This window comes from Helianthus annuus, chromosome 15 (assembly GCF_002127325.2).
Source record: "Helianthus annuus cultivar XRQ/B chromosome 15, HanXRQr2.0-SUNRISE, whole genome shotgun sequence".
NCBI lineage: Eukaryota > Viridiplantae > Streptophyta > Magnoliopsida > Asterales > Asteraceae > Helianthus > Helianthus annuus.
In genome coordinates, this window is record NC_035447.2 from 38,499,957 (window position 1) to 38,517,355 (window position 17,399).

The 17,399-nt window shown below is 35.8% G+C and overlaps 1 protein-coding gene and 1 long non-coding RNA gene across 3 annotated transcripts; one reads left to right on the forward strand and one right to left on the reverse strand.

Annotated features, from left to right (window-relative positions):
• The first annotated feature begins 429 nt into the window (after window positions 1–429).
• Window positions 430–2,796, forward strand: LOC110913610. The gene is made up of 2 exons (XM_022158433.1): window positions 430–1,458; window positions 1,546–2,796. The coding sequence occupies exons 1-2, from the start codon at window positions 430–432 to the stop codon at window positions 2,794–2,796; spliced, it is 2,280 nt and encodes a 759-aa protein (XP_022014125.1).
• Window positions 2,797–7,293: 4,497 nt separating this feature from the next.
• Window positions 7,294–10,172, reverse strand: LOC110911426. Of its 2 annotated transcripts, XR_004880721.1 has the most exons (4): window positions 10,009–10,172; window positions 8,043–8,103; window positions 7,824–7,881; window positions 7,294–7,659 (listed from the first exon to the last, which is right to left on the reverse strand). It is a non-coding gene; the product is annotated as an uncharacterized LOC110911426 (long non-coding RNA). The 2 variants fall into 2 exon arrangements; XR_002576943.2 differs by lacking the exon at window positions 7,824–7,881.
• Between the last annotated feature and the right edge of the window lie 7,227 nt (window positions 10,173–17,399).

The window sequence follows — 17,399 nt, forward strand, 5'->3', positions numbered from 1 at the left end:
CGTCTCGTGGAGACGTCTGAAGTAGCTTAGACGTCTTGACGGCTGTCCAACCACATCGTGCCACGTGTCCGAGAAACATGCCATTTTACCTGAACGGCTTAGACGTCTTGGCTAAGACGTTTGAGACGGCTGAAGACGTTTGAAAGTGGCTAGCTGCTAATCAATACGGCTCGAGACGTTTCCCCTCGGCTTGAGCCGTGTCTGGGCGTCTTGAGCCATTTTTGTCTCTTTAGTCGGCTTGAGCCATTCTTTTCCCTATTTTTTTTGTGTATTTTTTGTTTTTTTTCATTTATTTTTTTGAGACGCCTTGTACCATTTCAAGACGTTTTATATGAATTTCAAGACGCCTTGTTTTTGAATTTATATAGATCACTTAATTTTAAAAACGAACTTTAAGAGAAAATTTGTTTTTGCTGATTATCTCACAATATGAAGGTCAAGTTTGTTGTTTATACTGGGGGGAAGTGGGATTTGATTAACGGAAACATTGAGTATGTTACCGGTGTCGATTCAAGGAGACGTGGTTTAGAAATTGAAACAGATCATTCATATAATAGTTTTTTAAACTATGTTTCTAAGATGTGTGATACTCCAAACATTACACGGTTGTCATACCGAATGTCTACGTTTACTGATCCCATCGATATTATTAATGATCGAGATGTTAGATTTTTTTTTGATCTGGCGATGCAGAATCCTTTTGAATTATATAAATTATATGTTATTCAAGAGTCTGATGTTGGTTCATCTGGTTTGTCTTGTTTAAACAATTTAAAAGCTCCAGATCTAAATATTCCATTAAAAGAAAGTTTTGATATTTTAAACGATGAGTGTCCAAATTTAGAAAAAAATTATGAAAAATCTTTAACGTCTCACAACCAATCAGGTTCTTCATCTATAGTGTTCGATGCCGGTCATATATTCAATAACAAAGAAGAGATGAAGCTCGAGTTGGGAAAGAAATCTTTGTTAGAGCATTTCGAGTTTAAAGTTGATAGATCATCGAAGACGCGGTATGAAGTTTCATGCCTAGGTGATGGTTGTGAATGGCGATTTAAGGCTCATGCTATTCCTTGTGGCAATTTATGGTTTGTTAAACATATGAACGATAGTCACACCTGTTCGAAGACGCAAACACACCCACATTTTCGTCAGGCTAACCCAAAGGTTTTGGGTCACTTTTTGAAGGAACAACTAAAAGACAGTGGTAGGATATATCGAGCGAAAGAGATTGTCAAAGATTTTAGACAAAGGTTCGAGGTTGAGATAACAAACCTTCAAGCTTGGCGTGGTAAAAGCTATGCACTTGAACTACTACAAGGAACTACACGAGACTCTTTTGCGGAACTACCAATATATTGTTACAATTTAAAACTTGCAAATCCTGGAAGCGTTACACACATCTTGGTTGATGAGCAGAGTCGTTTTGAAATGGTTTTTGTTGCTTTAGGGGCGGCGGTAAATTATACATTATATACTATAGATTCTTTTATTTTTTTAAAGTAACATGGGTTTTTGTCTCATTTCATTTTCATTAATTTTCAGATTCGTAGCTTTATGTTAAATCTAAGACCTGTTGTTATCATTGACGCGGCACACCTAAAGGGTGAATTTAAAGGGACGTTGTTTTTAGCAGTGGGCATGGATGGAAATAATCAGATTTTACCGCTTGCTTATGGCATTGGAAAATCAGAGGATGGTGAATCTTGGACATGGTTTCTCTCAAAGCTTAGAGATTGTGTTGGTGAAATAGCAGATATGGCGATCATTTCGGATAGGGCGAATTCGATACATGTGGGTGTTAGGAATGTGTTTCCACATGTGTACCACGGCCTGTGTTGTCGTCATTTAATGATGAATTTACGTTTGCCGTCGTCTAAAAAAAAAGAGTACGAGGCACTATGGTGGAAGACGTGTAAATCTTATCGGATGTCTGACTTTACCGAGTCATTTAATGCCTTGTGTCTTGCTGTTCCTCGAATACGCCAGGTTTTAACAAATATTGGGTTTGGTAGATGGGCAAGAGCTCATTGTCCCGGCAATCGATACCACTATATGACATCTAATAGTGCGGAGTCTATAAACTCTTTGTCTAGATTCTCGCGTAAGATGCCGATAACGCAACTTATCGAATTTTTCCGCGAGTCTGTACAAAAATGGTTTTATGACCGTCGATTGCAGGGCATGCAGGAGAGCCATTCACTTACTCAGTGGGCACAGAAGAAAATTTTAAAGAAAATTGAAGGGTCTAGAACCTGGACTGTTGCAGGCATCCGGGTAAACAGCTTTGTTGTTGATGATGGTGGGAAAAGGGGTGTAGTTGATCTTTCGAATCGTTCGTGTAGCTGTCGTGTCTGGCAAGTTTCGGGTTTACCTTGTGGGCATGTGATTGCTGTTTCAAGATTTTTGGGTGAACCTGACTGTAGTCATTATGCTTTCTCGTGTTACTCAAACGAAGTATACAAAAAAACGTATGAAGAATCGATTAATCCTCTGCCTCATAGGTCTGAATGGGTAATACCAGAAGGCCTTGGCAGTGTTTTACCGCCGAATATTACAAAACGTCAATCAGGTCGTCCAAAAGAAAACAACAGAATCTTGTCTCGTGGGGAAGAACCTGTTCCGGTATATTGTTCGCGTTGCCGAACATACGGACATGTTCGTGACGTTTGTTTAGATCCAATGAAATCACAGATTCGTTCACGAAAATCATCAGCCAAAGGAAAAGAGAAAGAGACAGAAACCCAGAGTTCAACGGATGACATTTTTCCATCTTATAATTTAGCAGAATTTTAGTAATATAAATATATATTTTTTTATGTTTTAATTTTATGAAAATCATGTAACAAATTCTACTTTTAATTAATACAAGAATAAAATTTTACAATCCGTACGTTAAGCCATCAAAAATTACTTGGTGTGTAGCGCCCGGCGTATAGTTCATCAGCCATGTACCGTCTATATCTGACACAAGCATCCTGCATGTTTACTTCGTTCCATGTTAATGAACGGTTGTTAACTAGATTTTCCAATAGCATACATATGATAACCCCTGAGTTTCTACCAATATGATCTTCGTTGTCTGGCCACACAACATCCCCCCAATACTCCAACTCCTGTACACTATCTTTCCTTGATTGTTGCCAGTATGATATACGTCCCAGAAACCATACAAATGGCGATTGAAATTCTAAAAGAATTTGATGTATTTTCCTGTGTATGCAAAATCCTTCTCCGCAGTTACTTACGTTACAGTTAACGGGAAAATAAGCATACATTTTAAACGAACGCATATCTATTTTTAGAAGTAACCAGTGGTTTTCGTTGTGCGCTACGGGCATGTAAATCTGGAAAAATTTAAAACGAAAATAAGTATTGGAGAAGGTATTATTTTAATGGAATTTTTTTTAAAAAAGTGTAAATTCCGAATAATCATATTTGACAATGTACCGTATCAACCTCCCAAATGGGAGGAAAAAATTCTTTTGTACCGTCTCCATATCCGTAGGCCTCTCTATTTTGTTCTACTATCATGTTAAAAAAAGTAGGCGGGAGAACTGTCCACCGATCGTCAGTTGACGACATCGCCCGTTGATACATAAGCTTGTTGCACCAGGCATTGATATGCTAAGAAAAATATGGTAAATGTTTGACAAAAAAATAGATTAATAAACGTATCATGTTAATGAAAGTTATTTCGAAGTTACCGTTTCCTGAATAAATCCGTTTCCACAAAATCCAAGTAAACCGCCCCACCATTCTTTTCCCAGAGGTGTTTTACCCATGTAGGTTGAGTAGCAAGTTGGCTTATCGCCGTCATAATAAAACTCTAGAATATTTGGCGACCAATGTTCAAACCCAAAGTTTTGGTTTATCCAAATGGTGCGTTGCACAGAATGTGGAATGTTTGAGTAAGACATTCGGTGTGGCATTATTGAGATAGTGAGGGCACACATATATATATACACATTTTCACAGTAACAAAAAATAAATAATATAAAATATAAGTTTAGTACAAATACTTTTGTTTATAATTTAAATTAATAATCATTGAATAAATTCGAGGTCGTCCTGTTCTAGCTGGTTGACTAATTCTATAGGAATAAGCGAGTCGTAGAAAAGTGTCAACATATGGCGCCTCATCCTTGTAGCCGTTATGCTTGTTTTTTCACCATCATTTAGGGGTTTTTTGTTAATCAACCGGTCTAGAAATATACAAACCCAAACCCCACAGTCCCCTAATGGTCCTGACTGTTGTGGCACATCATTTGCATATTCTGTTTTAAACGGAAAATTTAACGGTAAAGGTTTGTTGTCATAATAACCATGCAAACGAAGCCAATGGTCAAAAACAAAATTGATGTGGCAAACCACTTCGGTTCTTCCTTTATCCAAATCTCGCACACCCATCAAGCTAAAAAAAAATAAAAAACAAACATTAATTTTAAAAGTCATAACTGTTGAGATTAAAAGTATAAAATAAACACTCTTTAAAATTAAATTTTTACCTGTCATAAATAGTGAGGGTCTCGTTAACGAGGTTGAAAACTCCTAAAAACCAATGAATTGATGGTATATATAACGGTACATAAACCTCTTCAACGCTAGATATCGGAGGAAAAGGGTCTACTTTCCCGTTGAAATAACAGGCGAATTCCTGATCCAGAGTTTGCAAATGCATCTGAAAATATGGGGGTAAAATGGACCAACGAGCGGTTGGATCTCTTGAATTATACATGTGTAGCATCCATGCAAAAATATGCTGTTACAAGTTTGGACAATTTTAGCGAAAGTTTATACCAAACTATAGTAAATTAAGTATTAACAAGTGTACCTCATCGCTTAACCAGCCATTCCCCTCAGTGCCTAGCAAAGACCCCCAGAATTCAGGACCAACATAGCCGCCTGCTGTCAGTGTTAGTTGTCTAACTCCGCTACTTGGTGCCCATTTTTTTATCTTTTCAATTAATTGATCTTCATTATTTGAAATATTATTTTGCTTCCGCCGGAGATTTTTGTAAACTACAAATGGTGAAAGCGTAGCCTTGGCGGGCTTCACAAGCCTTTCGGACCGCCTCAGTTTAATCATCTCCACCTCCTCATCCTACAATTACATTATTTAATAACTAAATTAACAAAACATACATGGATTATAAAAATTATATACTCTTGCAATACTTACGGCTTCTTCGGTAACATTTTCTGGATTTGCAGACACATGATACACGTCATTATTGGCATTCAAAAAGGAATCAGCTTCCGTCTAAAAATTAATAAAAAAAGTTAGAAAATTTTATAAATATAATTTATTTTTTAGACTTTTTTAAGAAAATAAAAAAATAAATGGGTGTACATTATCATATACTTTTGGCGATTGGTCCATCGGTGTTCGTATGTGGCTTGGAGTTGATACCGGAGCCATACGAAAACTTTGCAACAACTCGGACTTCAACATGTCAGTTAAGGCGCGGTTGTTTGAGTACATCTTCTGCGACCACTCCGAGTTGATCATGTCAGTCAATGCCCTGTTGTTTGATAACATCATTGACTGAAATCTAGAGACAAGCTGCTCTTCAGAATAAAATCCCGATGAAAACTGACCGGGACCAACATCATGTTCATACTCAGCCGTCTTTAACGGAACATGATCTGTATGAGCCGGGATTTCCGGTGAAAATCCGTGCGTTACAGGCACCTGAACTTCATCATCGCCGAACAAGCTGTCAAGGAAGTCCTTATGTGGTTGGCCGTAGTTTTGACTCAGGCCGATTGGATTATGAATTTGAGGCGGTAATTCAGTCGCCATAGCAGGATTGAAAACTTGACGTTCAAGTTCCAAATAATCCGAGCTTGAACTATACCACTCAGTCTCGGCCTCGAACATAGTTGGTAGTATAGCCATTAGGGGTTTATATTCAGATATCTAACATGTTGAAAAAGAAATATTTTACAAAATGTATTGTATTAAATATATAAGTTGAAAATTTTAAACAGTTTATAAAATCTATTGTATTAAATATTGTAATTTCTTAAATATAAAATTTAAACAGTTTATATAAAATTTTAAACTATGTATTTATATTTTTTATAAATTAATGCCGTTTGTAACGGTTAACTTTAAACAGTGTCTACTTTATTTTATAACTTGATTTTTTTAGTATATAAATATATAATTTAAACAGTTTTTTTAAATATATAAGTTGATAATTTTAAACAGCTTATAAAATGTATTGTATTAAATATTGTAATTTTTTAAATATAAAATTTAAACAGTTTTTCAAAATACTATGTAATTATATTTTTTTATAAATTAATGCCGTTTGTAACGGTTAACTTTAAACAGTGTCTACTTTATTTTATAACTTGATTTTTTTAGTATATAAATATATAATTTAAACAGTTTTTTTAAATATATAAGTTGAAAATTTTAAACAGCTTATAAAATGTATTGTAATATATTTTTTATAAATTAATGCCGTTTGTAACGGTTAACATTTTGTATTTTGATACTTTAATACGGTTAACGGAGTGAAAATATAGATATAGTTATTTATTTAAAAGTATAAAAAAGTCACCTTTACCGCATTGGCTAAGATGCCATCAACATGCACCTTCAATAGCCTATGTCCTTCTTTCCATCCTAAGAATCTCGGGATGGTCTGACCTTCGAAATACCCCCTCTTTTGTTTAAATTCCGGAAATACCTCCAGAATCCACATCTGTAAATGCATTATTTATCAACTATTAGTATACAAATTAACTTACGACAAACATTACACTTAAAATATAAAATATAATATACGATTTTACAGGTACCTTAAACGGCCAAACAAATCCATCCACTACTACAAAATAGGGCTTTTGCCACCGTATTTTTGGTAGCAAAACGGTGGCAATTGCCTAGTTGCCACCGTTTTGCAACCGAAAATGCGGTGGCAAAAACACCCGTGTCAATTGCCCTATTGTCACCAAACAACGACCACTTTTATTTTTTGCTACCAATTTTTTGCCACCACAAAAATGGTAGAAAATTATTTGCAAGCGGCCTTGTTTGCTACCATTTTAACACCATTTTTTGCCACCTTGTTTGCTACCAATTTAACACCATTTTTTGCCACCATTTTGGTAGCATATAGCCTCGGGTATTGCCACCATTTAGCCACCGCTTTCATTGAAATTTTGCTACCATTTAAAGTTCTTTTTCATTGAATTTTTAGGTTAACAGGTATCATTTCCGTTTTGTTTCAAGACCTGCTTTACAGTTTTTACATTTCTTCATTAAAATTACAGAACTGTATTAAACACTCTAATAAAATTACAAACCCCAAAAACTATATAAAACATCTCTGATTTAGTTTTTCCTATTTGAAAATCATATAAAACATTCTAATAAAAATATCAACTAAACATCAAATAACCGTAATTATCCTATATGATAAACATCTCAACATTCAAAACCTAGTGTTTATAGCCTATCTTCGAACCGTAGCTGTTAACATATCTTCAATTTGTGTCATCTTATTGAGCATAGCTTCTTTATCCACCTTATCTTTTTCGGCCAACAACCTCACTTTCACCCCATTTAACCTTTCTTGGTCTTCCTCTTTTTCCTTTTTGCTTGATGATCTTCTTCTTCACAGCCAAGTTCAGCTTTTCAATCTACAAAACCACCAATAAAAAGAATCAAGAAGTTAGAATTAAAGAAAACTGATAACGGGTCAATTTGGTTTAGAAAGAACAAAATCCAATTGTGAGTTACATTTCAAGTGCTAGAAACCAAATAACATGTTCCCGTATGTTACATGTTAAGAATGAAATTCTACCTACTTTCAACTCAACAAGAAATTCCCATACGTTCTCATTACATTGAAAGCTTCAAACCTAACACTTAAAAAAATGGATATCAAAAACCAAACAAACACTATAACAATTGTAAAAAATAAAAAATGCACATGAGAAGATAAAAGAAGTCTAGTATTTGTGAGAAATCAGGGCGCCTAGTATATTTAATCTTTTTCAAGTAAAGAATGTAAAGTTGTTACCTGAAATTGAAGGTTTCTGTCTTGTCAACAAGTAACTTGATCTTCTCACCACAATCCAAAACTTGCAACAGAGAAAAAAAACGTTCTTAAGAAAACTTAGTTGGCTTATTATTTCTATTTCTTGGATTAATTGTACTATTCTTTATTAACAAAAAAAAGATTAATGTGTCCATATTCATATAGTTAATCCGCAAAAGACAACCATAAAACTAACATATCTTACCCTGTATAACATCAAATTTATATTTAGGAAATGGAAACTAACAAGTAGCAGAAAATCAAAAAATAAGATGATGAACTTAACCTTGATGAACCCACTGAACCATTGGAATACCAAAAACCAACTTAAATTATGAATTATTCATTAATAAGTTTGTTTTATGGTTTTTATTACTGCAAGAAATTAATATATCCATAACAATTGTCATTTATGTCTACCTTTTTCCACATCAATCACTCGTATAGGTTACATATAAGTTTGATTAAGTTTAATTCTAAGCTTGTTATATTATTCTAAATGACCAAAAAAGCCTACCAAAATTCAGCCCTTTCACAACCTTTTACTTAACCCAAAACCAAATTACATCAACCCAATATAACCTGACTCAATAAACCCAAGAACAATGAAACCCAAATCTCGGTACGGTTATCGGGTTACATTTCCACCTTTGAAAACTCGAAGAAGCCTACCCGCTAAACCCAAAACCTGATTAAAAAAAAAAAAACTTGAAGAACACCTTAGATAAAAGATTAAAACACAAAGACATAACTTGACTCATTTCTTTCCAATTTGTGCACCAGTTACTCAACTCCAAAACATGAATTCCAACCAAATATGTGATCTACATGAACAACAATCAGACTGAAGATAATCAGGTGCTAAATCTATGGTTAAAAGGTACTTTTACATTTAACTTGATAACAGATAATCAGAATCATAACCGAATTTTATGTACCCTTTAATCGGACTATCGTAAAGAAAAACAAGCAAACATCAGCTGCAAATAACTATTACATATAATGCATATACCAAGAAAATTGCAAGATTAAAGATGAATTACATGACACAAAAGCATAGGTTATGTAGTTACTAGTTAATTCAGTTTCATCAACATAAAAAGGGCTATTTAATCTATATACGAGATTATTGCGATAGAAAACTATTAAAATTCAAATGGCAGACTCTTCAAGGGAAAACAATTTAAGGATAAATAATTCGCCAATCACAATAAGTACCCTAACAACATTCACAACCCTTCCATCTTTTTAACCTATAATTTTACTAAAAACAACTATATTTTTCCTCTCATTTCAATTAATAATATTTTTTATACTTTTATCATTACGTTTACTGTCTCTTCCACTCACAACAACTTCCAAAATATATTAAAAAGTAATAGAGGGTGAACAGTGTCCCCTAAATATGAAGAGTAACATTTTCTCTCTTCTCTACTCACAATCATTTTTCATAATATAAAAAGTTCCCTCACAGAATTTGGGGGATGGATTGTGAATGCAAGATTATTATATAGATTTATAGATCAACAACACATACAAATCAAATTAAAGTATGAAGCCAGAACCATTGACTAAAGAAAGGTACCCTTATCAGAAGCCAGAACCAATTGTTTCAAAATTGTGCTTATTAAAACATTATGGGAAATCAATAATGATATTTTTATCTCAAATCATTCATAACGGATAAAAGAAGCAAAAATGAAATAAAAAAACCCCAAACCTAACTTCAAATCATTCATATCAATAGAGATGGTGAAAACCTATCTAATTACAAATCAAAGAATAAAAACAAATCGGATCCCCAATCCTAAATACAAATTGAAATTGAAATCAGAATCGTTCAACTAAACGATCAACAGATGAATCAAACTTAAAAATCGAATAGCTTCAATCAGAAAATGAGAATAGTTTTTCACGAAAGTAGGATCAGTTCTTCAGATTTACGAACCTGTATTTATGGCAATCACGAAAGTAGGATCAGTTCTTCAAAATCAAATAGCCGCGAATTGCTAAGCCCTGTTGGGAGATATGGAACGTGACGGTCAATTTTGGGGAGAGGTTAACTTGTTCAAAACCCTAGGAATTCTAAAAAGCCTTGACGGTCACAGTTAACAAAATATGACCCGCGAATGTTGTTTCCCATGATTTTTAAACCAAAAATAAGTAATTTCCCACGAATTTGTGATAACAAATAAACGGTGGCAAAAGTTGCCACCGCTTAGCTACCGTATCAAATAAGCACGCTTAATATAAGAGTAAGTTGCTTGATTTGCTACCTTTTTATTTCTCGGTAGCAAACTTTGGTGACAATTGCCTATTTTTCTAGTAGTGATCTAACGAAAAACCCCTCGTGTCATCCCTTTGACGAACGTGCATATCATACACGTTCGTATACGTGCTCTCCCAAAAATAATTACCCCATGGATATTGGTTAAACACATTCAGATTATCCACGAGGTGTAACAATTTAACATCGACTGCATTTGTATCCTGCAACCCTAAAAACCCTTGACACAAGAGCATCAGTAAACATATTCTTGCGCAATCTTCCGCGCTATATTGCATGGGACCTTCAAACAAATCTCTAATTCGTTTGAAATTAATACGTTCTCGGGCCGAGAAATGACGGTTTTTAAATGACTCAGGGTGATCAATCGGCGTCCAATCATTGGATCCAAACCTTAATCCCGTTATTAGACAAAATTGTTTGGGGCTAAACATTAGCGTTTCTTGGCCTAGGCGATATGTAATCCCCAATCTGGGTGTAGGTGTATGCACTTGTAGTTGTGCAACACCTAGTAAGAGTAGACTGTCACACATGACACACCTAATATCCAAATACGGACCGAAACATGTCTGCCTAATGATTGATATTATAGGATCCGTCATTCTATTGTTTATATGCTTCACTATTTTCCATGATTGACGAACTTTGACTTTTTGGACCTTGTAAAATAACAAAAAAAAAACAGAAAAAAAAGAATAGTAAGTATACCAAAATACTAAAACACTAAGAATAATGAAAGAAAAGACATAAGATATCACCGCTACAGATGGGATAACGTTAACGTCTTGCATGTCATGTTCAGGTGGTTGCATGTTCTCCTGACGTGGGAAACCGTAGTAGTTTGGATCCATTTTGAGTCAACGACAAAACGTGATGCTTCGGAACGTGAATGTCGTGCAGATTCAACGCAGGTTTCAACGCGGGTCGGGTGTTTGTCGTCGGGTTTCTCTTCGGATCTTCAACGGTCTTCGGATCTTTGTTCAAGATGGCACCAAAGGAAAGAACGTGGTCCCAATGCCGTTTGCCCGTGTGAAATGAAACACATGAACCCACACTCTCCTACTCAAAACGTGTTCCCGGACACGTGTCAAGCGATGGGTAACGGGGACACACGTGTCCTTCATCTAAGGGCAAATTGAATTGAAACGTCTCACGTGTCCACGGAAAACGTCTCAAACGTCTCAAGTTACAGCATGCAACGTCTTTAACGTCTTAAAAATAACACGTGTTCAAAGATGAGACGTCAAAATTAGGCGGGAAACGTCCCGGACGTCTTAAGTTACAGTCAAACGTCTCAAGTTAGAGTCAACGTCTTGAATAGCGTGAGACGTCTGAAACGTCTTGAAAATGATGAGACGTCTTGAAAAATGCAACGTGGCAAACGGGTAATCTGTCTTGAATAGCGTCAGACGTCTGAAACGTCTTGAATAGTGATGAGACGTCTTGAAAAATGTACGAAACGTCTTGAAAACTGCTTAAACGTCTTGCATACCTCGGGACGTGCAATGATTTTTTATTAAATATTTTTACATTTTCTTTTTAATAAATAGGAACGAGATCTCAATAACAATTCTTCCATATTTCAGTATATTTCTGTAGCACGCAGAAAATGTCTGAAAACAAAAAAACCGATGTATACTGCTCTCAACCAGCAACGAAAACTTCATCTTGGATTCTCAAAAAATGGAGAACTAACAAGGGTGAAAGTTCTTCTGAAGATCCACAACGAAATGATTCAAACCAAATACACAACAGAGAAAGTTTTCACCTCCATAGGGCTGGTACATGGGCAATTCCAGACGACGAAAGTCAACACTGGTCAAAAGATGTGGAAACATTCTACAGAAATGGGGATGCGCCGTTCTGTTATTCAGCAGTTTTCACAAGATCAATAGAGTTGGACAAAAATTTTTGGGGGACTCTATTAGGTTTTCGCTGTGGCGGCTACCTAAACTCAACAATTAATTATTCTTCCTAAATTTATTTTATTACTTTGACTAATTTTTTTCGCGTTTTTAATTAATTTTAAACTAAAACTTATACAGCATATTGAAGGATGGGTGGGAAGGCTAATGGCTTGGAGAAATAGAATGATTCTACTCCAAAAACCGTTGTTAAACTTGCGGTGGACAATCCTTCCACCACAATTTTATGAAATGTTGTTAGATTCTACTCCAAAAACCGTTGTTAAGTATGCCAATGGCAAATTACACCCATTTCCATCTTTCTTCGAGGTCGATTATGTCTTATTTCCGTTACCGTTAGAAAATAACGAATGGCTCCTAGCTAGACTAGAGTTATCGTCACAGGAATTGGTGTACTACCCGTGCGAAAATATTTGTGTGGGCAATAAATACAGAAACGTTATTCTACCCCGTTTGACGAAGGTTAAAGTTTACTTAGGAGCATTACTAGTGCATCTGCAATATTGGAAAAAAAACGGGAAAACCAGAAAAATGTATCTGTGCCGAACTCAATGACAACTACGTGTTATCTAACCCAACAATCGCAGGGAATGAAGCAGTCTACCTTTGTATGCTTATGGAGCATCTGGTTACGGATAAACCAATAAATATAACTGGAGACATTTGTAAAAGTTTTTTGTCGTACAGACGATACATTGCAGAAAAACTGTATTTTTGGCGGTGTTTACCCCGTCCAAATGTTGGATAATTTATGTAATAAAACACTTGTTTTGTCTTTAAGTTATTTAAGTTATTCATTTGATATTAAATATAATAATAAATACTTTAACATTAAATGTTAACAGTAACAAAAAACCACTATAAAATGGCATAGACATTCTTGCCATCTAACCACATCATGGATTCTTCATGGACTGACGAAGAAGACATTGCTATTGCCGTCTCGTACGCTGCCGCTCATGATGAAGGCACTCACTCAGTCTCCGATCCCGCGTTCTGGGGTCAGGTTATGAACTTATTCTGCATTCACGTGCAAGAAACGACCCGTAGCCCGAATGAGCTCGACACTCGGTGTGCTTTCCTACGTTTCAAATGTAGCCGTTTCTTAGGAAGGTACAAGAACGTTAAAAAAAAGGATCGGAACAACATGGACGAAAAGGAGGTGATTGAAGAAGCCCTGCTAGACTACGCAATAATTTATGACGAGGATTTTGAACACATTTCAGTGTTTGAAATCTTAAAAAATTATATTTAGTAGTGTTTTAGAATTTTTTTTTTTATTTTGTATCGTTTTTTATGTTATATTAAAAACATGTTTTATCGTTTTATCTAATTGGAAATCCGTTCAAAACATTAGATGACAAATTCCACAAATACAACAATATTGCAAGTTCAATTAGAAACACTAAATAGGATAGTGATGCAATAAATACTAATTCCACAAATAAAACAATATTGCACTTGCAATTAAAAAGGTTAGAACATACAATTTCTTCGACTTCATCTTTCGGTCAAATCTCACTGCTTTCAAGTTATTGTTCTCCTCTATTAATAACTGGTTTTGTAATTCTAGGTTCTTGATCTTCAAATCTTTAAACGTCACTGTAGTTGAGGTGCCGTATGAACGTTCAAGGAACATATTATCAACATCTTGCTTCCACAAGAAGAATTTGCAATCACCTCTCTACAAAAACAAAGCAACTATAAAGTAATTGCAAGTCACTATCTAAAAATAACAAATCCAACTTACAGGCCAGTGAGAACACCCGTAAAATTCTTCACCATTTCTTTGACTTTTAAGTCCAGTAACCCGAACAACAACAAGAATGTCGTGATGACAGTACACATTTCCATCCAAATCGACCTTGAAAAGTCGTGGTCTTCGAATTAGACAAGAGGTAGAAGACGAGGACATGTTGAATCAAATGTTACAAGTTGATATTTCTTTTCTTTTATAAGAGTTATATTCATGTTTTCATCCCTGAAGTTTGTCAAACATGACATTTTCAGCCCGTTAGGTTCATTTCCGTAACTCAAAGACATTAAAACCAAAAAATAATGTAAAACCGGTCACTTGGGGGATTCGAACTCGGGACGTGTACTTCAGCAAACGACGTGGTGACCGGTCGGGCTAAGCCCTCATCCGTTAATAATCAGCACATGTATTATATCTATACAAATTTTAATAGTAATATAGTAATAACTCAAAGACATTAAAACCCAAAAATAACTTAAAACCGGTCACAAGGGGGATTCGAACTCGGGACGTGTACTTCAGCAAACGACGTGGTGACCGGTCGGGCTAAGCCCTCATCCGTTAATAATCAGCACATGTATTATATATATACAAACTTTAATAGTAATATAGTAATAACTCAAAGACATTAAAACCAAAAAATAACTTAAAACCGGTCACAAGGGGGATTCGAACTCGGGACGTGTACTTCAGCAAACGACGTGGTGACCGGTCGGGCTAAGCCCTCATCCGTTAATAATCAGCACATGTATTATATATATACAAACTTTAATAGTAATATAGTAATAACTCAAAGACATTAAAACCAAAAAATAACTTAAAACCGGTCACAAGGGGGATTCGAACTCGGGACGTGTACTTCAGCAAACGACGTGGTGACTGGTCGGGCTAAGCCCTCATCCGTTAATAGTCAGCACATGTGTTTTTTATCTATACAAACTTTAATAGTAATATAAGTAATAACTCAAAGACATTAAAACCAAAAAATAACTTAAAACCGGTCACTTGGGGGATTCGAACTCGGGACGTGTACCTCAGCAAACGACGTGGTGACCGGTCGGGCTAAGCCCTCATCCGTTAATAGCTAGCACATGTATTATATCTATACAAACTTTAATAGTAATATAGTAATAACTAAAAGACTTTAAAACCAAAAAATAACTTAAAACCGGTCACTTGGGGGATTCGAACTCGGGACGTGTACTTCAGCAAACGACGTGGTGACCGGTCGGGCTATGCCCTCATCCGTTAATAATCAGCACATGTATTATATATACACACAAGTTGTATTATGTTAAGCTTTAACTTTTCAAACATACTAAAAGTTAAATTTAAAAGACAACTTTTTACAAAACAAAAAAAAAAACATTACATTACTTAAAAAAAAAAAAAATTACATTACCAAAAAAGATAAAAAAAAACAAACAAACATCTAAATCCAAACCCTAATCGTTTCCCACTGCGAGACATGTTCGAAATCATGTCCTTCATCGTGGCGGAAGTTGATAAGGGCAACCGCCTTGATGTCGTCCTCGCTAAGGCCCTCGGATGAGTTTTCCACAGCCTTGTAGTAATTTTCGAACTTCTTACATTCCAACCGTATAACCCGAAAACGTGAAGATAATGCATCAACGATACGGCCGTGGTTCGGACCACGGAGTTGTGCAAAATATTGTTGCACCCGGACCCACAGACCACCCTGCCCTCGACGAGGAGGATTCACATACACCTCCTCCCAAGCCTCCACCAAAGCTATGTCCTCAACTTCCGTCCACCCGTGAGAAGCCATGTCTGGTTGTGTGTAGAAAGTTGAACAATGATGTGGAAGGAAGACAACGCCGTGTGAATGTTTAGATTTAGGGGTTTATATAGGTGGTGAGGTAGCCTGTTGAAAGTTTAAAACGTCTTGAATTTTTAAGATGTTGAAACGTCTTAAACCCCATCAATTTATAACAGGTTATAACATCTTTAAACACATAGATAATACTGATTTACTAAGAAATAAAACGTAACATACTAGAATTTTAAACTTTATTACTATTTAATACAAAGTACATAATCCGCTATTTCATTTGAACTACAATACACTAAACCAAAAATTCCATATTATAACACTGATACAAATATAATCTCTTTGAACTACAATACACTAAACCGCAACTTCCATAAATTTAAAATGGGGTTCCCCAGCCGAAAGTTGATTCCGGAGATTCCCATCAAAACACCTAGTAAAAAATACTGTGGGTTGTGAACTGGTAAGTTCCATCAACACTCACGTATTTTGGCCTAGGTGATATGTAACGGGTTGTCCAAATTTGGTTCTGAGGTTTCCCCGCTGGGTGATGTTACAAGACCTGGCGAACACACTGGTGAGAGCCCATTGTGTTAGCCAAAGTCTTATTAACCATCCAAAACGGGAAGAATCGTCATTACCTGAACAACCCGTTTAACCCTTCACGTGTCCGTTGTAGATGAGTTCTTGAACCCGATCAACCCCGCAGAGCACGTATAAGGGGATATTAGACCTGATCCCATCAAAACTGGGAAGATCTATGTCCGTTGTAGATGACTTCTTAGAACCAGTTGCAGATAACTTCAAAGAACGATTTGTTGAATCCGGGGGTCTGCCCATTTTTTTTTTAAGCTGTAAACACCAATGTTGTAGAAAATATGGTTAATAAGAAAACATTGTGTATATCAGGGTGGAAAATTGAGACTTAAAAACAGGTTCAAAACGTCTTGAAAAATTCTTCGAAAATCGTGAAACGTCTCAAACGTCTCACACGTCATCTCAAACGTCTCAGACGTCTCAAAAGTCTCAAACGTCTGAAACGTTGAAAACCGTGAAACGTCTTAACAATTAAATAAAACATTAAAAAAAATTAAAATCAAATATTAAAAAAAATAATTTAGCTTAACGGCTAGCCACACTCAAACGTCTCAAGCCATTTCAAAACGTCTTGAAGCCACTCTCAAACGTCTCAAGCCATGCAAAATAGACGCTTAACGGCTAGCCACTTTCAAACGTCTTAAGCCGTCTCAAACGTCTTAGCCAAGACGTCTCAGCCGTTCAGGTAAAATGACAGGGTTGTGGGACACGTGGCACTATGTGATTGGACAGCCGTCAAGACGTCTAGCCTAAGTTCAGACGTCTCCACGAGACGGTTGACCAGGCTATTTTTGATGGTTTGACCAAGACTTTGACATTTTGGCGATTTCCCCATAGAAAAAAGAGGAGAGACAAACTGATGTGACATGATCTATTTATTCAATTCATGCTACAAAAGGTTAAAGCGACTTTATTGGAGAAATTGAGATGGTGATGCAACTTCAATAAAAGTAGGTGATGGCACAACTCACACCTAAATATA